We start from the raw sequence: 21,332 nt of genomic DNA on the forward strand, positions 1-21,332 counted from the left end.
CGAATCGAAATCGAATCGAAATCGAATCGAAATCGAATCGAAATCGAATCGAAATCGAATCGAAATCGAATCGAAATCGAATCGAAATCGAATCGAAATCGAATCGAAATCGAATCGAAATCGAATCGAAATCGAATCGAAATCGAATCGAAATCGAATCGAAATCGAATCGAAATCGAAATCGATTCGAAACCGAATCGAAATCGAATCGAAATCGAATCGAAATCGAATCGAAATCGAATCGTAATCGAATCGAAATCGAATCGAAATCGAATCGAAATCGAATCGAAATCGAATCGAAATCGAATCGAAATCGAATCGAAATCGAATCGAAATCGAATCGAAATCGAATCGAAATCGAATCGAAATCGAATCGAAATCGAATCGAAATCGAATCGAAATCGAATCGAAATCGAATCGAAATCGAATCGAAATCGAATCGAAATCGAATCGAAATCGAATCGAAATCAAATCGAAATCGAATCGAATCGAAATCAAATCGAAATCGAATCGAAATCGAATCGAATCGAAATCAAATCGAAATCGAATCGAAATTCATTCGACCTTTCTATTTTTGACCTAAAGGAAAACGCCTCGTTGAAACTGAGCATGAGTTTGCACGATTTCAATCATCTGTGCTGCTATGCACAATAGTTAGTGGTACGTGTTTGCCTGGATTTGAGGCAATCATGGACCGGATCTCGTTTTCGTTTTGGGTGCTGCAAAATTACACTCACACAAACACAATCTGCCATGGTTGGTGAATATGAAATTTCTAATTATCAAATCCATTCTCACGTTGCATAAATTGCTTCCAAGTCTAGGAAATGGGCTTTTGATCGGTTTACTTGTCCCGAACAATTTCATTTCGGATTTTAGGCGGATTTATTGGAATACATTGAATCAAAAATGCAGGATGTGGTTAGCTTTCATCGGATTGGAATTGATTGGAAAATAATTTCGATCTGACTTACCTTCGTTATCAATGGCGAATATTCCCAGACCATCACCACCTTTGATGGAATAGTTCACTCTGGAATCCGGACCGGGTGGATCGTTATCTTTGGCAACCACCTGCATCACATGTGCGCCCGGAGGTTTGTTCTCCGTAATTGTACCAATGAGAACAAAGTCATCAAACTGCGGAGCGTATCGGTTTTCGTTCACATCGATTATTTCCACAATCACAGAAGTTTCGGACGACAATGAAGGGGTACCCCGGTCGATTGCTTTCACTATCAAACTATGCACCTGGCGTTCTTCAAAGTCTAAAAGTTTGGCCGTTCTTATTGTGCCGGAGAGCTTGTCAATTCTGAAAGAGCCTTCACCGTCTCCGTTTTCACCGAAGCTGTACATGATTTCACTGTTGGGGCCGCTATCCAAATCGATGGCAGAGACCACGGTGACGACTGTCCCCTTGGGCACATCTTCGCGTATTCGGACGTTAAGGTCTTGAACGCTGAACTCGGGAGCGTTATCGTTGATGTCATCCACAGTGACTCGCACTAGAGCTTCGGAGTAGAGGGCGGGTGTATCCTGATTGCCTCCTCCATCGGTTGCTCGAATTCGTAGTTCGTAAACTTCTTGACGTTCGCGGTCCAATGGAGCAATTACGGAGAGAACACCTGTTTCCGGGTCAACTCGAAAGTCTTTTGTGTCCGTAATCATGCTGTAGGTCACTTTTGCGTTGATACCCAAGTCAGCATCGGTAGCGTTTACTCGGAAGATGATTGTTCCGTTCAAAGCATTCTCGGTTACACGAAAACTGGCCAAAGATTTCTCAAATTTCGGTACGTTATCATTTTCGTCTAATACAGTTATAGGGAGCACCTTTGACACGGATTTTTGTGGTTTTCCCAAGTCATAGACCGTGATGTTGAGCAAATATTCGTCGCGACGTTCTCTGTCCAGATATCCAATTATTTTGAGTTCACCATTATCGGGATCTAATCGGAAAACAGAATCGTCGTCACCTCCGGATATTCCGAACACTAGCTTCCCATTGTACCCAAGATCGCGATCTCTGGCCTTGATCCACGTAACTGTCGTACCCAACGGAATTGACTCGTTGACTTTAACTTCCATAGGAAGTTCCACAAACTCAGGAGCATGAACATTCTCGCCGTATCTACTTGGCATCATAGCGAAGTCGTCACCATTGCTAACATCTTTCCCGGGCATGTTGTTTCTCTCCGCGGATGCTTGAATATCTACGAGCCGTTGTCGGACACCAGTTTCCCGACATTCGAACGAAGCTCCGTCCTCTGCCTTCAAGTTCCCACCCAAGTTCCGCTTATTTCGTGCCAAACTAATCTGTATTCTCGCGGTATCAGCGTAATGTGTGCCATCCGTAGCCGTTACGTTCACTTCCCGGAATTCAACGCCGATATCGTTCAAATCACAACCAATAGTTATGACGCCACTCCCCGCGTCAAGATTGAAACAACCATCCTCATTACCCCCTACCATTCGGTACGTCATAACGCTTCCGTAGTCGAAATCCATCGCCGAGAGGTTGAAGATCTCCGTCCCAATCGGCGTGTATCGTGGGATTCGTCCAACACAGTCGATACGCTCGAACTGTGGTCGATTGTCGTTTACGTCGCGCAACTTGATGATCAGCTGCATTTCGGTTTGTCGTCGATAGGGCAGGCCCCAATCTGAGGCCCGGACTCGCAAGACGTACTCTCGTCGCATGCTTTCGTAATCCAAAAGCTTCGATGTTCTCACTATACCGGAGAAGTGGTCGATGTCGAACGGGACATCGTTTAAGTTCGCTATACTATACGATATGTATGCATTCTCGCCCAAGTCCTTGTCCCGAGCCGTCACTTTCGTTACTGTTGTTCCAGCCGGTTCGTTTTCGTCTACCCATATTGTCATATTGTTTGTTTCGAATATAGGATCATTGTCATTAGTGTCCTGAACATTTATTTTAACTTTGGCTGAGGACTGCTTCCGCGTGCCCGTATTACCCTGATCAATCGCCGAAACGGTCAGAGTGTAGAACGCCTTCATTTCGGCATCCAAGGGCACCGCCGTGTAAAGCATTCCAGTTTCCGGATTCACTCGAAATTCTCCACCCTCGTTGCCTCCCACAATTTCCAGGAAGACTTGAGCATTTTTGCCCTCATCTCTGTCCGTTACTTTCAGTCTTATCACGGGAGTGTTGGGCGGGGACGTCTCCGGTACGGAGACCTCGTAAATTTCGCGGTTGAAAACCGGAGCGTTGTCGTTGATGTCAGCCAAGTGCACCGGGATGGTTTTGTAGCTTTTCTTCGGGGGAATCCCTCGATCCACTGCTTTCAGCGTTAAATTATACCCTGCAGGGGCAGATTCACGGTCCAGCAGTCGGTGCACTTCGATGACGAACTCACCGGGCCGTGCAGTGGGTTTGATGCGAAAGTGTCCATCTGGGTCGCCGTCCACGATATCCAGACTTTTGATCTGACCGTGGATGCCCTTGTCCTTGTCCTCAACCCGAACGATTCCAAATATGTTTGTGTTGGAATTCTCCAGAATGTCCGGCAGCGACTGCACATAGATGTCCGGGGCAAACAGATTGACCTGCAAAAACATGAGAGAAAAAAACGAAATAGCTCAGTAAATCATACAACGCAGCACCATAAAAGAGCCATGTGTCATCTGTGCCTAGATTTCTATGCATTCGGAATGTATGGAAAATGAAAAATTCAAATGTGCGCACTATTTTCCCCGCCACCTCGCCACCACCACCACCACCGGCAGTAAACCCGGATAGAAATGCCTATCCGGTCGAACGAATCGTTTGAGTGAATTTTATTCGAAGCCATTCTTTTCGGGGACAGAGAGCTGAAAATTGTGCTGCCGTTGCAGCCGTTGTACAACAGCTTCATTTCTAAAAATTGCAACCCGGCTCAAAATGTTCCCCACATATTCGGTGTGAGCCACCCGACCAGCTGGAACTAACGGAATTGTGACTTGATGAGCTACGATCTATCAAATGTTATGAATTAGATGCAGAATGATGTTAAAAAACAAACTAAAAATTTGCATTATAGCCAGATTCCAGATGCTTTTCTCCAAAAGTTCTACTAGGACTCTACTAGAAATTCCTCTAGAATTCTTCCAAAAATAACTCTAGATTTTTTTTTCGGAAATACTGCTGGGATTCTTACGAGAATGCTTCTGGAATTTTTCCGGAAATCATCTATGATGCTTTCGGAAATTTATTTTGTTATATTTACGGATATCTTTTGAGGATTCTTCCGAAAATCTTTCCGAAATTCTCATAGAAACGCCACTGTGATTTGTACGTCAATATCCTTCAAATACTTCTGGGGCTCTTCCAAAAATCGTGTGACGGCATCCACAAATTACGTAACGCTCTTGGGGAGGGGGGCGTAACGGCTCATACAAAAAATTTAAATTTTTCATGCAAAAAAAACAAATTTTCAATTTTAGCGTTACGTAATAAATGGACGCTGCCTGTTGAAACTCTTCTGGATATCTTTGAAGGATTCAGAAAACCTTCTGGTATTCTTTCGGAAATCTTTCTGAGGATCCTCCAAATCCTTCCTACTAGATTTTTTCGAGGATTCTTAAAGAAACTCTTTCCAAATTACTTCTAGGATCCAGGAGCATCCTGAATTTTTCAAGAAAACTCTGTGATTATTCATTCGAGTATCTCCCTAGTATTCTTGCAAAAAATCTTCTGGTATATCTGTAAATTGCTTTCAAAAATTCTGTTGGAAAGCTTCAAAATATCTTTTAAAAAAAATTTCCACACATTTTTCTAGAGTTTCTCAAGCAATGCTGCTGAGATTCAAAGATTCTACTGAAAGTTGATTTTTTTTTAGAAATACCATTGGGATTCTTCGAAAAAAAGCTAGGATTCTTCAAAATATCTCTCTGGAAATTCTTCTAAGATTTTTTTGTTTGGATTATAGTAAGATTTCCGGATTAATCGCAGTACGATTTGCAAAAGAATCACAGAGAAATTACTGATATATTTCCAGGAAGATTTCTAAAGGAATTATTGAAGGATTTTCGTAAAAATCTGAAATCACATGATGATGTTTGGAAGAATTCCAAATGGTTTTTGAATGTATGTTACAGTGATATCTTTAAGAATCCCAAAAGCTATTTCACAAGAATCCCTGAAAGATTTTCAGGAAACTCCCAGCTTTTCAGAAGAGTTCATGAATATTTTCCAGAATAATTCCAGAGCTGAATTTTATTGGAAAAATTTCGAAAGGAAATTCTGGAACTATTTAAGAATAACTTTCAGAAGATTCTCAGAAAGATTTCCGGAAGAATCTCAGAGGTATTTTTTAAAAGTCGCCGAGGGCTGTCCAGAAGTTTTCGTAAGGGATTTCCATTTGAATTCAAAAGCAATTTCCACAAGATTCGACCAGGGATTTTAGGAAATTTCCAAGGAAATTAACTGATAAGAGGGATTTTCGGATAAATATCAGATAAATTACTCGAAAAATTTAGGATAGATTTCCATAAAAAAAAAATTTCCAAATAAATCCCCGAGAGACATCTGGAGGTTTTTCAATAGGATTTCCGAAAGTATTCCACAGGGATTTCGGGAAGAATTCCATAAGGATGTACGAAAGAGTCACAGAAGAATATCCGTAAGAATCCTAAGAACTTGAAAGGAAGGATCTGACAGTTGATTTTTTAATTGAGTCTCAGATCAATCGGAATAACCCAAGACATGTTTCTTAAAGCATATCAGAGGAATATTCGAAGAAGTCTCATTGAGCTTCCGAAGGAATCTCAGTGGATTTTCAGGAAGTCCACTAGCACCGTAACTATCATATTAACATATTAGTAACAAATAACATGTAGAGAAACTGTGTATAAAATGCGCCGTTGGGGTAAAACGCGCCACCCTCGATTTTAACGAACGACGTGCTTCAGAACGCATTTTTTCACCCGAGTTAAAATAAAATGTATTAAAATGCTTCTCTATTTATATTTTGAGTTTTTTTCCTGTCGAAAATCGTAAAAAACTCAAGAAACGTTTTTTGCTGTTTTCGTTGCAATTTTGTGTTATTTTTTAGGTAATTTTTCAGGTCGATAAACAACAAAACTTTTGAAACTATCACCGAGAATACTGCCATAGTTTGTATTCCATGTGAAAAAAGTGTTGAATTTATCTCTAAAAAGCGTATTGAAGGACTTAAATTTTAATCAACTCGTGGGGCAAAACGGCCATTCCTATTTCATAACACCAAAGCAACCGTTTGAATTCAAATTCCAGCAAACGTAATGCCACGCTGTAGTTACGTGCCAATTTGAACCTTACAAATGCACATTTTTCGTTCCAGCATATCTTTTATAATTGAACAATGGCATCTGGATCAAACGCTCTTATGCACCCCACAGACGCTCAGATGGTTTACCAACTTTTGTTGGTGCTATGTTGGACCGTGTGTGATGCTGCTTGACGAACCAATCTGTCAGTTTGTGAAACCGATTTGACGGTTGCCGAATCCGTCGGCCAAAATCAAACGAGATTGGTTTTTCTCAAACCACCGGTGGGCGGAGCCAATTGACGAACTGATCGCACCGTCTGTAGGGATGCTGCACGAACATGAACGTCAGCTTGTCAAATTGAAGCTTCGACGTCCCATGAGCTACGGATTCAGATGAGTGGCAAGTCAAAATGTGTGAATTTACATAGCGTCGGTGAGATGGTGATCTAGCAAATGTGCGCTCATGTAGTTGTTTCTATATATTCCACTGGCATTTCCTACAATTTTTAACTTATTTCTTTAGCAAATACACCAGCAGTTTTATCGATGATTCCATAATACGGAGTTGCTCCAGGGATTGTACCAGGAATTCCTACAAGAAAGCCATCCTGATTTCCTCTAAGAAATCATTCAGGGGGGACTCCTTTTAGAGTTCTTCCAGGGATTCCATCAGGAGAGTTTCTAACAGAAGTTGTTATAGAGATTACACCAGGAATTTCATCAGAGATTCCACCAGGAAATCCATCAAAATTTCCTCCAGGTATTCCATCAAGAGTACTGCTAAAGTTTCAATCATGAGTTCCACGAAGGATTACATCAGGAGTTCCATCAGGGTTCCTGTATGAATTCTATCGGAAGTTCCTCTAGGGATTTCACCAGATGTTCTTCTAGGGATTCCATCATGAGTTCCTTCATGGATTCCACCTGAAACTTCTCTATCAGGAGTTCCTCTAGCAATTCCATTAAAAGTTTCTCCGGGAATTCCATAAAGAGTTCCTTCAGAGATTCCACCTGGAATTTCTCCAAGGATTCTATCAGGAGTTCTTCTAAGGATTTCATTAGGAGTTTCTTCAAGGATTCGATCAGCAATTCCTCTAGGGATTTCATCAGGAATATTTTTAGGGCTTCCATAAGAGTTCTTCTAGGGATTCAATCAGAAGTTTCTCCAGGGAGAGATTATATGGGGAGTTCCTCGAGGAATTTCATTAGGATTTCTTTTACGGATACCATAAAAAGATCCTCTAAGAATTCTATCAGGAATTCCGTCAGAAATCTTATCACTGAATTCCTCCAGGGATTTCATCAGAAATTCTTTTAGGAAATTCATCACGTGCTCCTTCAAAGATTTCATCAGGAGTGCCTTCAAGAATATCTTAAGGATTTCCTCCAAGGATTCCATCAGGAGATCCTCCGGAGCTCTAGCATTCTATGAGAAATCTTATAAGGAATTTTTCCAGGGACTTCATCAGGGATTCCTATAGACATTCCATCAGGAACACTTCTAGGGAATGCATCAGATGTCCCTCCAATGATTTCATCAGGGGTTTTGTCAATTATATCCTCAGGAATTCTTTAAAAGTTTCCATCAGGAGCTCCTCCAAGGATTCCATCAGGAGTTCCTAAAGGAATTCATTCAAGAGTACCTTCAGGGCTTCCATCAGATTTTTCCTCTTCATCAAGAGTTTCTTCAGAGACTTCACCTGGAATACCTCTAGAGATTATATCAGGAGTTCCTCGAAAGGATTCTACCAGAAGTTCTATTAGGAATCATATCAGGAATTCTTACAGGGATTTCATCTGGAACTCTCGTAGGGAATTTATCAGAAATTCCTCTAATGTTTCCTTCAAGAGTTCCTTCAGGAATTCCATCAATTGTTCCTTCATAAATATCACCTGAGATTCTTCCCGTGGTTCTATCAAAAGTTTCTCCAGAGATTGTATCAGGAGTTACTCTGGGGATTTCAACAGGAGTTCTTTTTTTTCAGAAATTCCACCTGGAATTCCTACGGTTTTTTTATCAGAAATTTCGCTAGGGATTCCACCAGGAGTTTCTTCGGCACCTAGAATTAATCTAGAGATTATATCAGGGATTCCCCAAAGGATTCCATCAGGATTTTTCTTGGGATTTTATAAGGGGTTTCATCAGGCATATTATTAGGAATGAAGAATGTGTCAAGAAGAAAAAAAGAAGAAGTTTGGAGCCACATAGCCCTCTACCCATCATATAACTAAGTACTACAGGGTAATAAGAGTCATTGATGACACTTCCTCTAAGTAAAAGGGATACTCGTGGATACTAATGGCACAATCGACATTTACAACTACTAATGATGTATTTTGAATCCTACTAGGTTTCATCTGCCACCAGCTGCCACCCAAATAAATACACGGACCCCAAAAATGACTGATTTTTGCACTTAAACGGTTATAACTGCTTTTCCTTGATCTTTAGAAACCTAGTGTCTTCTAGAGAATGAATTAATTTTTACTGTTTACATAATTTTGTAGAACATTGTTGCTACCGGAAACTTCGTATTTTCAAAATATCGAAAAAAAACTAGTTTTAGGGGGTCGTTCATAAAATACTCCCGTATTTTGGAAATGCGGCTGAATACACGCTAGGTGGCTCTGGTAGAGTTCTTTGTATTTGAAATATCTACAACTTTGCCGAAGACATCATATTTAAAGATCGTCATTTCAAAAAAAAATATTTTCGCAGCGCCGCCCGTGGCAAAGTTGCGAACTAACATTTACCGTCAATATATGCGCTATATTTTTAGTAAATTTTCGTCCGAAGACACCATTCCGAAAAAATCACGTTTAAAGGTGCTACAGAATTAAGTTCACGATTTCGGCCGATCGAAATACTGTGCGCTGAGGCCCAAGAAAAAGCCTGGTTGGGGACAATAGTGGTTCCCAACCTAAAAAATCTCTAACAATTGGCAATTTTACCAAATATTTCTTATAAGGAACCACAAGTAATTTGGGAATCAACCAGTGACTCTAAGACGAGTTCCTCATGGGACTCAAAAAACAAACCCTACCAGAAATTCCTTCGAAAATTCCGCTAGGATTATCCCAACGGGTTCCAACTAAGAATCCCTCTAAAATCCTCTAAGGATTCCAACTAAAAATCCTCCAGGAACACCTCTAAGGATTCCACCAGATGTTCCTCCATGGATTGCATCTGTAATTCACCCAGATAATTCTCCATGATTTCCATCAGGAAAGCCTTCAAGAACTCCAGCCGAAATTCTCATAGAAATTCCACTAGAAATTCTTTCAGAAACTCCACCAATATTTTTTCAGTGATTTTACCGAGAATTAAAAAAATCATCTAGAGGTTCTTCTCAAACAAAACATTCGGAAAAAAAATCCTCTAAAGATTCCGCCAAGATGATCTCCAAGGATCCTATAACGAAGAGGATTAAACAAAGCATTTCTCTGAATGTCTTCAGGTTGAATCCCTGGAAGGATTTTAAAGAAAAATAACTGAAAAAAATCATGGAACTGTTTATTGCGGAATCCTTGGAGGAATCACCAAAGAAATCACTGCAGATTTTCCCAGAAAGTTCACAGGAGAAATTCCTTAATATATCTCTTGAAGAACTTTTTAAGGGTATCCTATAGGATTATCTATGGCTACACTGCCAGAGAGAGTCACTCCTTGGAAAAAAATCCTTCAAAAAATACTGGAAGGAATTGATGGTTAAATTCTCTGAGGAATCCTCAGCGAATTTTTTTTTTTGAAGTAATTCTTTCAAAAATCCCAGGTGAGGCATTCGGGTCCCGTCAGGGACACAATGGAGAATGTTTAAAGGAAACACTGGAAGAATTTATGAAATAATTTATTGAAGAAACCCTAGAATAATCCTCTGAGAATAACCTGAGGGAACATCTCAAAAAAATGCAAGCGGAATCTCTACAGGAATTCCTGGGGAAATCCCGTGTAGGAAATTTTCTCAATTCTTTCTTGTGGAATCCCTGAAAGTTTCCTGGTGGGATTCCTGGAGGAAGTCCTTGATGAATCCTTGGAGAAATTCTGGGTAAAATCACTGTAAGAGTTTGTATTTCTGTAGGAATTACAGTCAACTTTCGCTCGTTGCACGAAAGCTATAGCCCAGCTAGGGAAATACATTCACTAATCGGGCTGAGTTTTGTGCTGTCAATTTATCTAGAAGAAAGGAAATTGACAAAATTCGCTTTATGTCAGAAAGTGACGCTTGTATTCGTTTTAGACTAATGGGAGCCCAATTTAAACGAAGTGCAATTAAACATAGTGCAACGAACGAAATTCGACTGTATTCAAGAAAATTCTAGCGGAAATCGTGTAGGACTCCCTCAAGCAATACCTGCAATAATGGTTGTATTAATGGCTGAAGTATTTTTTGGAGGTATTCCTAGGGAAATCACTAGAAGAATAAGTAGAAGATTTCTGATACGAGCAATTCCTGGTGGAATGTTTGATCGAATTCCTGTGTTAATTTCTTGGGAGGGATTCATTGAGCAATCTCTTTGAGTTTCACTGGAGATTTCTAAATAAATATTTGGAAGATTTTTTGTTGGAATACTTGAAGGAAGCATTATAAAATTCTTGGGAATTTTTTGGGTAAATCTCTGGAGGACTCCGTAGAAAACATACAATAATTAATTGCTGAAGAAATTCCTTTTGGAATTTCTGAAGCAACACCTGGGGGAATATAAGGAGGAGTCCTAGTAGGAAGCCCTGTAAAAAGTCCTTGTGAAATCCGTGGTGGAATTTCTGGTGACGAATTTTTTGAGAAGTATTTGAAAGAATTCGGGATGTGATTCCTGAATAATACATGATGTAATCCTTGAAACTAGCTGAGAAGAATTTTTGAACGAATCTTTGATGTAATGGTTATAGCAATCTTTGGAGGAATTCTTGTAGGCAGCCTTGGAGTGAGCTCTGAAAAATTACTGCAGAAATCACTTGAGGTATTTTTGGATTGATTTTTGAAGGAATCAGTGAAGGAAATCCTGAATGATTAGTAGAGGAACCATTGAAAGAATCACTGGAAGAATGCCACCTGAAGGTATACCTGAAGAATTTTCCCCGGAGAATTACTTGTCGAAACTGTGGATGAATTTCTAGAGGAATATTGGTAAAATTCCTGGTAGAATCTCATGAAGAATATTTGGTGGAATCCTTAATATAACCCACAGATTCCTGAAAAAAAAAACTTCAAAGTAGAATAACTAGAAGAAACCACTAAAGACTGTTCAAAATAACCCCCGTCATAATCTTAGAATTCTTCAGAATTTTGGATTCCTCATCAATTTTTATTTCTTCCGGTACTTACATTTTAAAAGTTCTGCTCTTCCTCACTGTGATTGTTGTCCAAAAATCGTAGAAACATGCCCTCTCACTGTCACACAATTCGAATAAAAATAACAATCACATAATCACTGGACTTGCCGTGATCGTTCAAAACATGCGAAGAAATATATTGGTGCTGTAACGAATTTTGACAGTCGGTCAAACGGTTGCAGCAACATAAATCGGTTTGACTAACTTGAGGGCGGAGTCAATGTTGGTCAAACCGTATGAGCGTCTGTGGGCTGCATTAGCCGACTGGTTAGAGTTTGAGACTACAAAGCAAATTCATGCTGAAGGTGTCTGGATTCGATTCCCGGTCGGTCCAGACTGTGTAAGTGCTCATAAGAACACTAAGCTGAGAAGCAGGCTTTGTCCCAGTGAGTACGAAATGTCAAAAAATAAGAAGAAGAAGTATCAACTAACTATGTCATTTTTTTTCCAATGAATTGAATGACGAGGCGGAGATGAACCAGCCTAGGGCTGAAAATCTCCTTAATAAAGCTAAAATAATAATAATAATGAATGACGATTCTTTATTGCTTTAGTGCTGAGCACAACAAAAGATTTGACCGCGTCACGAACATAAGGCAACACCATAGAATGAAGCAAATTTTAAGTCTACCGTTGATTAACAACAATAACATATGATTCAATTATGATATAATTTTGATACGATTTGCAAGTCGGGCACCCATTTTGAGTTAGAACGGACAGCATGACAACTGCACGGGATGCATCCTATTCGAGAGCAACCGTCCGTCCATTTGTCGGATCGTTGTTGTTGTCGTTGTTAAAAAGGCCACCGCAGAATGCATCGAGCTTTTGGGTTCTTGCTAAATATGTAAAATGGTGCACTGTTTTGCTCACCGATGCAGAAGTATTTCCCATATTGCGATGCGGGCTTCCTAGCTAGCGGAAACGTTTCGCCTCCTGGAGAGGGATTGTTGTCCACCTAGCGGAAATACGGGATAGGGAATCGCTAGGCAATGTGTCGCCTAGTTACAGCTGACTATGACTAAAGAAGGCAATTTACAACGGGGTGGTGGTCGAAAAAATTACCAACTATTTCGGATAAAGACATCGACAACTGTGGATGGCTACAATGTTTCTGGCTGAAATTTGGGAGGTTGGTTTTGTGTAAGGAAAAACGTTACGGATTTCGAAGCATGTAATTGTACCTATTTTGAACAGTTGTACAAAATAAGGTTTTGCACTATGAAACTTGAAACTACAGGAAGCACCGCTTTACAAGGAACACAACTGTTCCATGCATTGTAACGAAATGGGATCCATTTTCCGCAACCAAGCTGGAACTAAGAATAATTTTTGATTTTACTCTCGGGTTCGATTCCCGATCGGTCCAGGATTTTTTCGAAATAAAAAATTTCCTTAACTTCCCTGGGTCTAAAGTATCATCGTACTTGCCACACGATAAACGAATGCGAAAATGGCAACTTTGGCAAACTGTGGAAGTGCTCTTAAGAACACTGAGCTGAGAAGCAGGCTCTATCCCAGTGAGGACGTTATGCCAAAAAGAAGAAGAAGAATAACAATGCGCCATAAACTCGTCGATTCATTAAACAATCATATTGCAAGATAAGAAATTCTTACATTTCTAGCGGATTTGTATCGATTTGATTAACACAACAAGGTGCATAATGATATGGCAAGTCGTAAACTTATTCAACGAGGCTTGCCAAAACATTGCATGCATGCATTCATACTGAGTGCAATTTAAACAAAAATTTTCTCACAAAGATTAGTAATATAGTTCGATGTAAAATTGCCATTCTCAGACACAGGTTATGAGACCATTACCTCTACATTGAACGGAGTGAAACATGAACCTGGAACACTTTGTTCAGACATTATGCTAGATACAGCAAAACATTAATCGAGCTCACTACTTTTTATAATCATTCGAATTGTTTACGACAAAAGAAGCATACCATGATATCTCACCATAATTTTCTACAACCGGGAGCAAAATTGCACTTCCCCGACCCTCTCCCATTACTCGTTGATTTTTCGCATTTCGCCATAAAACCTTATTAAATCCGAAAAGTTACGACTGCAATGGCGCACACCGAATGCTGACCTCGTAACAGAACGGTAGAAAGTACAATTTAAGGAATATGATATGAAACGGTGGGCAATAACAATAATAATTGTCTCGCAGGCATAAATATTGAATTCCGCCGAAAAATTGCACCGGGTGTTACCTTCACATGAACCTTGTTCGGCAAAAAAAAAAGTTGGTTTCTGTTGCAACTGCACAGCGAAATTCCGTAATTGTTTCGCGCTGTTTCCAGATAGGGGAAGTGATGGTAAATAAGGCACCCAACTGAGAACAGAGAAGGCGCATTCTTTAGTAAATTGTTTTCCCTTATACGACTGATTTGGTATTAACCGACACTATTCTCTATTCCTTTATTCCGCAAAAATAAATTAAAAAACGCTATTTCCACGATACAAATTTATCGGTTTTTTTTTTCATTACAAAATCCTTAAGGTGTTGATTTTACCCCCATTGCTCCTAGCCATCGTATCCGCGACTGAGATGTTCAAATACATCTTCCGAAGCTCGATGTCGCAAGGTTTCGTTTTAGAAGTGGGCGATGTCTCCATCGGTTTTGGTTAGAGGCTTTTTTCAGTAAGAAAAAGTCATTCCAACTCTTTTCCGGAAAGGATTCCCCCAGTGAGCATCCCCGCTATTCAGATGTGACTCATTCATATGCATAAGGATGGGAAATTATTACAACAATCCGGAGTCGTCGTCCCAGCGCTGCCATAAATAAAACCAATTGAGTTTGGCGCAGGAGAGCGAAAAAAATCCCTACTTTATTGCCATGATATATGGCTGTTAATAAACGCTTGCGGTCGCTGCCGTTGTTGCTATATAGCTGCTGGTGGTGAATAGTTGGAGAAAGGTTCAAAATTTGGACGAAAAATTGAAAATTTGTTGAAACTACTGATGAATTTAATAAAACGTTGATTGGATATTTTTTTTTGCGGAAATAAACTATAATAGACACAAGAAAAATGAAAGAATAAACATCAACTCGGAAATTTATTTTCAATGTTGCATTTGATTGACCCGCATATTTTGACCCTCATCACACACTTAGATTAAATTACTGGGGTTGGTGAAATTTTACTGGGTTTTGGAACTACCGAAAAAGTCAGTAAAATGAAAACTATCGCCACGCGTAATTGAAAATCTAATTTCACCATGTTTTATTTTTTATCGATATATGATATAAAAAGAAAGCTCTCTGCAAAATTTCAGTAAAAAATCTCCGTTTTCCGATTTCTGACATTTATTTTAGTTTACTGACTTTTTCGGTAGTTCTAAAACCCAGTTATTTTTACCGAACAGATTGAGTGTGCACCCCTATCGGTTTTAACAAGAGATATTTTAAAAATGGAATAAATATTGTAGAATAAATAAATAAAAAAAACTTTTACCTATTGATCATGAAACACACAAAATTTCAGAAAGAACTTGAACAACCAAACTTCTACGTGAACTTGAATACAGAACAAAACTCTTGAAGGTCAAAAAAAAGCAAACAAATTGACTGGATCTCGTCGTAGTCATCTGTGGGATTCAAATGAACTGGAATGTTCACCTGAAACCTTCACACAATTTTGCATACCTTCCATCATTGCTCTTATCAGTCTCGTGAGCTTCCCGGGAAAGCTGTTCTCGTCCATGATATTCCATAGCTCTACGCGGTCGATACTATCGTATGCCGCCTTGAAATCGATGAAAAGGTGATGCTTTGGGACCTGGTATTCACGACATTTTTGGAGGATTTGCCATACAGAATAGATCTAGTCCGTTGTCGATCGGCAGTCAACGAAGCCGGCTTGATAATTTTCCATGAACTCGTTAACTATAGGTGACAGACGACGGAAGATGATCTGGAGTAATACTTTGTAGGCCGCATTAAGAATGGTGATCGCTCGAAAGTTCTCACAATCTAACTTGTCATTTTTTTGTAGATATTACTCCTTACTTCATCTCCTCCGGTAACTGTTCTGTTTCCCAGATTGTGTCTATCAGCCAGTGCAGCCAAATGGCCAGCTTCTCTAGGCCCATCTTTATGGGTTCAACTCCGATACCATCCTTACTAGCAGCTTTATTGTTCTTGAGCAGGTTAATGGCTTCCTTTACCTCGCTCAAAGTGGGGGCTGGGTGGTATCCATCGTCCGTAGTACTGACCAAGGCATTTTGTCCTTTGTCCCGACCTTCATTGCCTGAGCTCTCAGCGCCATTCAGCTGTTGGTCGAAGTGCTGCTTCCACCTTTCGATCAACGCACGCACGTCCGTCAAAATGCATCCTTATCCACACAGCACAGCACATCTCAGCTCGTGGCACGAAGCCGTTGCGGTTTGCGTTGAGCTTCTGATAGAACTGTTTCTTGAGACTGGCACAGCTGTTCCATCTCCTCGCACGGCGGCGTTTATTCTCCTGAAAGAGGTGGGTCTGCTGTTGCCGTTAACGTTCCACGTTCTGCCGGGTCTCTTGCTGCAGCTCGACCGCCCGCGCTGCATTATTCGCCTGTAGAATCTGCCTACATCCGTCGTCGAACCAATCGTTCCGTCGACTCCGTCCCACGTACCCGACGTTACTCTCAGCTGCATTGTTGATGGCTGTATTCACTGTTCTCCAGCAGTCCTCAAGAGGAGCTTCATCTAGCTCATCCTCTTCCGGTAATGCAGCCTCGAAGTGCTGCGCGTATGCAGTTGCTACATCCGACATCGGGGATATGTTATAGAGTCAAATTGCTCGACTTCTTCTTCAAATCAACGTAAGTAACTTTCACACGGTTTGGAGAAATAATATTAGTAAGAATTCAAACCTTATTTCTAAATTGATTTGATTGATTGTGTCTTTATTATGGGGAACTTCAGCCAGACGCTGGTTCATCTCCGTGTATAAAGGGGATTTGATGGCAAGGAGGAAGAGGGGGAGTAACATTGTACAATTAACAGAGCTCATGTTGCGTTCGTTTCGCTGGTGATGTTGAATTTTGTGCAAGTTCCGTAGCAGGGATTGTAATAGTAGGAGATGTGTAGATTTATCGCGCCTTTTTGGAGGTCCTTGTCGATACCGACGACCTCGTGCGTTATTCTTAGGTGCTCCAGGGTAGGACAGTTTACCAGACAATGTTCGACAGTATTTTGTATCCCGCATGTCTCGCACTGGCGGTGGAAACAGCCCCCTGTGCTACCCATTTCGTGTGCCAGCCGTACATGGTCCGTACGAGGGCGACCTGTTCTCGGCGAGCAGGTTGGTGTTATGGTCTTGCCATGTAGTCATGTCTTTTTTTTATTTAATTTTAATCCTCTGTTCCGGTGCTATTCTCCGGACCAGGCGGTCCACACCCTTCAGCCAGGACTTTACGTCATCACAGGGGATCTTTCTTGATAGTGATGAGCTGTTACGGCGGATGACAGCGAGAATGTCAGCTTGCTCATTGCCGAGGATACCGCAGTGACCGGGATCCCACAAGAATGTGGATCTAGTGGATGGGCCATCCAAGGCTGCCTGGATTCTTCGTATGTAAGGGTGTCGGTTGCTCGGGTTGCAATTGCAGACAAGACACTGTCCTAGTCACTGACGACTGACCAGGGAGGCTGTGATAGATTTCTGTAGTGCGACTATGAATGCCGCGGCTTGGAGCCGTTGGTGTATCGGACCTCATGTTATTTGAATTTTCTGTTTGGTACCTCTCTGAATGCGGGTTGTACTTCCATGGGGTTGCACTGTCTCCGGAAATGGGTCATAATGTTCTGGGCTATCTGGGGTCTCTTGGGTCGAGGATACAAGTCTACCCATCTTCCTTGGTCCTTTCAAGATAGCTGACGGTGCGGTTTCCGAAGGTCAGAGCGGCTTTATACCGGAAAGGTATCACATCGGCTTCTGCGCAAGCTGCGTCAGCAGTCCAGATATCGCCCAGATGGTGTTGTTGTAGGTCGGCGCCCGTGTTTTCACTAGTTTATCCTGTGCGCGGCTGGTAATCTCGATTCCGTACAAATTACGGCGTCGGCCACACGGTGTCGCGTGGCACGGTCGCTACATGTCGTCCATTTGGAGGATAAGCTACGGATCAAGTTTGCACGGCTTGTACTACTCTCCTTGGACCGCCAGAAAGTGGTTGTGGAAAAACAATTTTCAATCAAGGGCACTTAGGGGCCTTCTTCAAGGCAACCGTCTTTCCGTTGGCCGTGATCGGTGTTTTTGGTGGGTTTTGAGTTGCAGATGAGCTATTCAATCAAAGTCTTGAGCTATTTTCGGGGGCGACGGCGATGTCAAAACCCGTGTTGCTAGCCCATTTGGTGACGGCATTCACTGCCACTTGCTGCTTCCGGTGGATTGAACGGAATGTTTTCCGGTGACTAAGAGCAAGATGTCGTCCGCGTATACCAATACATATACCCCTAACGATAGTACCAGCAAGAGCCCACTCATGGCTACAAAAAAAAAGGGTGACCAAAATCACAGAGCCTTGAGGCACTCCGGTCTCTTCCTCGTGACTTTTGATCGGTGATTTCTTATCAGGACCTCGAAGGATCGGTTTGTGAGAGAATTCGACAGGATACTCTCCCATTCTACTAGTTGCTTAAGGTGACGATGAATCGAAGCCAGACCTCAAATATTCAAGAGCACGGATCTGGAGAACCAAACATCCGTTTAAGCTGAAAACTTCATCGATTGGTCACTCGCTGGTGGTGACCAATCGATTAAGTTTCCAGCTCAAACGGGTGTTCGGTTCTCCAGATCCGTGCTCTTGAAAATTTGAGGTTTGGCTTCGATTCATCTTCACCTTAAGGATGCTGGGAGCCTAGGCCTGGTTGTATGCCTTGGCAAAATCGAGGGATATGATTTCTACGTGTTCCTGCGCCTCCATTGCGTCGTCGAGGGTACTTCCGAGGTTCGTTAGGTTATTCCCGGTACCGTACCCTGGCCAGATTGCATGTTGGCGGTAACCTGGTAGGCTATTGGACTCAAGGTGCTCCATCAGCCGACGTTTTGCCATCCATTCTGCAATTTTACATGCACAGCTGGCGAGTGCTTTCGGCGGTAGATGGAGGTACTGTTAGCCGGTTTGGAACACTTGGGTAATGGGGACTACAATGGTATGCTTCCACTCTTGTGGCAATATACCGGCAGTCCATTATTGATTAATTAACTCTAGCAGCTTCCTTTTTGCCCTGTTACTAAGGTGTTTTAGCATTCGGTACCCTAGCTCGTCTGATCCGACTGACTTACCATTGATCCTGCTCAAGGCGTAATTCAGCTCTGCCATGGAGAAGAGTTGGTTGAAAAGTTATCCTTGATCAGGGGGAGTCGGGAAATTATCTACACATAACTGTGGGATGGGATAGTGCTTTAAAAAAGGTTGGCGGATGTTTATCGGTGGCGGATAGTAATCTGCAAGGGCATCTGCGATCGTCTATGGGTCCCGGGTGCTTAATCCATCGATCTTGAGGAAAAAAAACCTTTCACTCGGCGTTTGCCCTGAATGCTGTTGATTTTCCTCCGCAGCTCCAAAAAGGACTGTTCTTCATTTATTGTGTCGAGGAAGTCCAGTAGTACATTAAAAAAATGAATACACATGTATGTATTTCTACTTGGTACTAAAATTAGAGACAGGTTTTTAGGACCTCATTGCAAGAATAGCCTACTATTTTAGATTGTAAAACCAGTTATGAAAAGATTAGGATTCATAATGTCAACTTTCGCTGTGATTACTCGTAAGAAAAGTTTATGACTAAAAGAAGGAAAAATATCTTACTGAGAATCAGAAAGTGCAATACCAAATATTATTAGAATAATATAAGTTATGTTATTCTCATGATATTTGGTTTCATTGAAAGAAGGAATAATGTATGATGGAAATTGAAGCAGCAATAACGACAATAATAACCATACACACTCCGAAAAAATCATGTGTTTTTACGTCTTTTGGATGCACATAAAAGAAGCGAGCCAATTGACGTGGATTTGTGTCACATTTTAAAAACGATGGTGTCTGATTCGGGATCTGTCAATCATAGCGGTATCGTTTTCATGTCCTTCATCATGTGAAATTACATTTTTCTTTTAATACATCTTTGAAAACCCATTTTTACATCATCTCATCACTTACATCATGTGTTATTCAGTCATAATGTGAATTACGTCCGGCGTGATTTTATTTATTTTTAAGTGTGTACCTATCTATTTATCTTCAAAAAACTGCTTGTGACTTTAGGAAGTTAAAATTCCATATTAAAATGTTAGTTGCTTTGACACTAACAATTATAAAAAAATGTGTAACAATTGCCTTGCGTTGAAAGAAGGGAAAATCTTTGAGTTTTTGGACCGTACGCCTGAAACCTACACTTCAGTATAATTGGCAACTAAATTAGTTGTTAGTGCATGGCCGGATACCAATATCAAATTTCGACATCATCTTGACGCTGACAACAGGATATATTTTTGACTTGCTTACTTTTAAAAGTTGGACTTTGTTTGGGTAATTATGAAGTTGGTAATGGATGATATAATTGACAAACAACAATTTCCAATAATTCGGACACGATAGCTAATCATCCGCACCCACAGTGCACCGGTGTGAATTGCGTGCAACATTGTCGTATGGCAGATATTTTAATAAAAATAAATTCGTTCCCATCCAATTGACTTACCTGTCGAATTTTAATTTTCACCCGTGCCTTGCTGGCTTGGCTTCGGCTGGTGGACCCTATGCCGCGGTCGTTGGCCGTTACGGTCAGTTCGTGCAGGGACCGATCCGTGAATTTCAGCGGTCGGGTCAACGTGATGACACCGGTTGTTGGGTGAACCGCAAACTGTTCCGTCTCGTCCAGGATACTGTAGTAGATTTCCCCATTCAGCCCCAAATCCGCATCCTCGGCAATCACCCGGAGAATACTTTTGTGCAGGGGTGTGTCCTCCGAGATGGTGACGGAGTACTCGGTAGGGTAAAACAGCGGGCTGAGATCATTCGTGTCTAGCACCTTGACATCGATGACGGTATCCGCTTCCAAGGATATCCGACTCTTGCCTTCTCGCTTGGTGGCAGTGGCCTTCACTTCCAGTCGATAACTGTCGCCTTTCTCTCGATTCAATACCACATTACTTGTGCGTAGTCTTATGGCGAGGAATGCGAAATCCCCCACCAGCCGTTCCTCCGCCTTGAAGAACTTGTCTTTGTCTCCGCTGACGATTTTGTACTTGACGTCCAGCTCCGGGGTTACGTAAAGGCCCATTCGGTCTTCGTTCGGTGGTTGCACGGCATACGTTTTCCCGACGCTGTTCTCCGGGATCGACACGTTGTACACCGAGTGGGCAAACTGGAAGGTGAATTTGGGCACCGTGAATCCCTCATCCTGCTGGGTCGGATTTGGGGTGTTGAAGCCAACATTTGAATTTTGAGCGGGGCTGCCTAGAGCGCGTGCTATCACTTCCGTCAGGGCCAGTAGAAGAAATGTGAGTAACCGCGCTCGTGACACTCCGCCCACACCTGGGACCATCTTCGGCTAGCGTTAGCTCATGTTAGGCTCGAGCAGCATCTGTGAAAGGGGAGAGAAGAAAAGATTGCATTAGCAGGGGAAAACGAAATCAAAACTCTTTAGATTAAACCTAACTGTCCCAATTAGGTTCTAATGCCAAGAAGACGAAGAAGAAGGGAAACAGACGTGCATTTTATTACACATACGACACTAC

At 41.5% G+C, this 21,332-nt stretch overlaps 1 protein-coding gene across 6 annotated transcripts in view; it reads right to left on the reverse strand.

Moving 5' to 3' along the window:
* Positions 1-21,174, reverse strand: part of LOC5574448 (fat-like cadherin-related tumor suppressor homolog) — a 364,780-nt gene extending 343,606 nt beyond the window's left edge. For all 6 annotated transcript variants that reach the window (XM_021848929.1, XM_021848928.1, XM_021848927.1 and 3 more), the window contains exons 1-2: positions 20,294-21,174; positions 975-3,567 (exon numbers count right to left, since the gene is read on the reverse strand). In XM_021848929.1, the coding sequence (XP_021704621.1) occupies positions 975-3,567; positions 20,294-21,139 (3,439 nt within the window). In that variant the 5' untranslated portion in view covers positions 21,140-21,174. The remainder of the gene's footprint in view (positions 1-974; positions 3,568-20,293) is intronic.
* Between the last annotated feature and the right edge of the window lie 158 nt (positions 21,175-21,332).

The sequence above is a fragment of the Aedes aegypti genome, chromosome 3, assembly GCF_002204515.2.
Source record: "Aedes aegypti strain LVP_AGWG chromosome 3, AaegL5.0 Primary Assembly, whole genome shotgun sequence".
Lineage (NCBI taxonomy): Eukaryota > Metazoa > Arthropoda > Insecta > Diptera > Culicidae > Aedes > Aedes aegypti.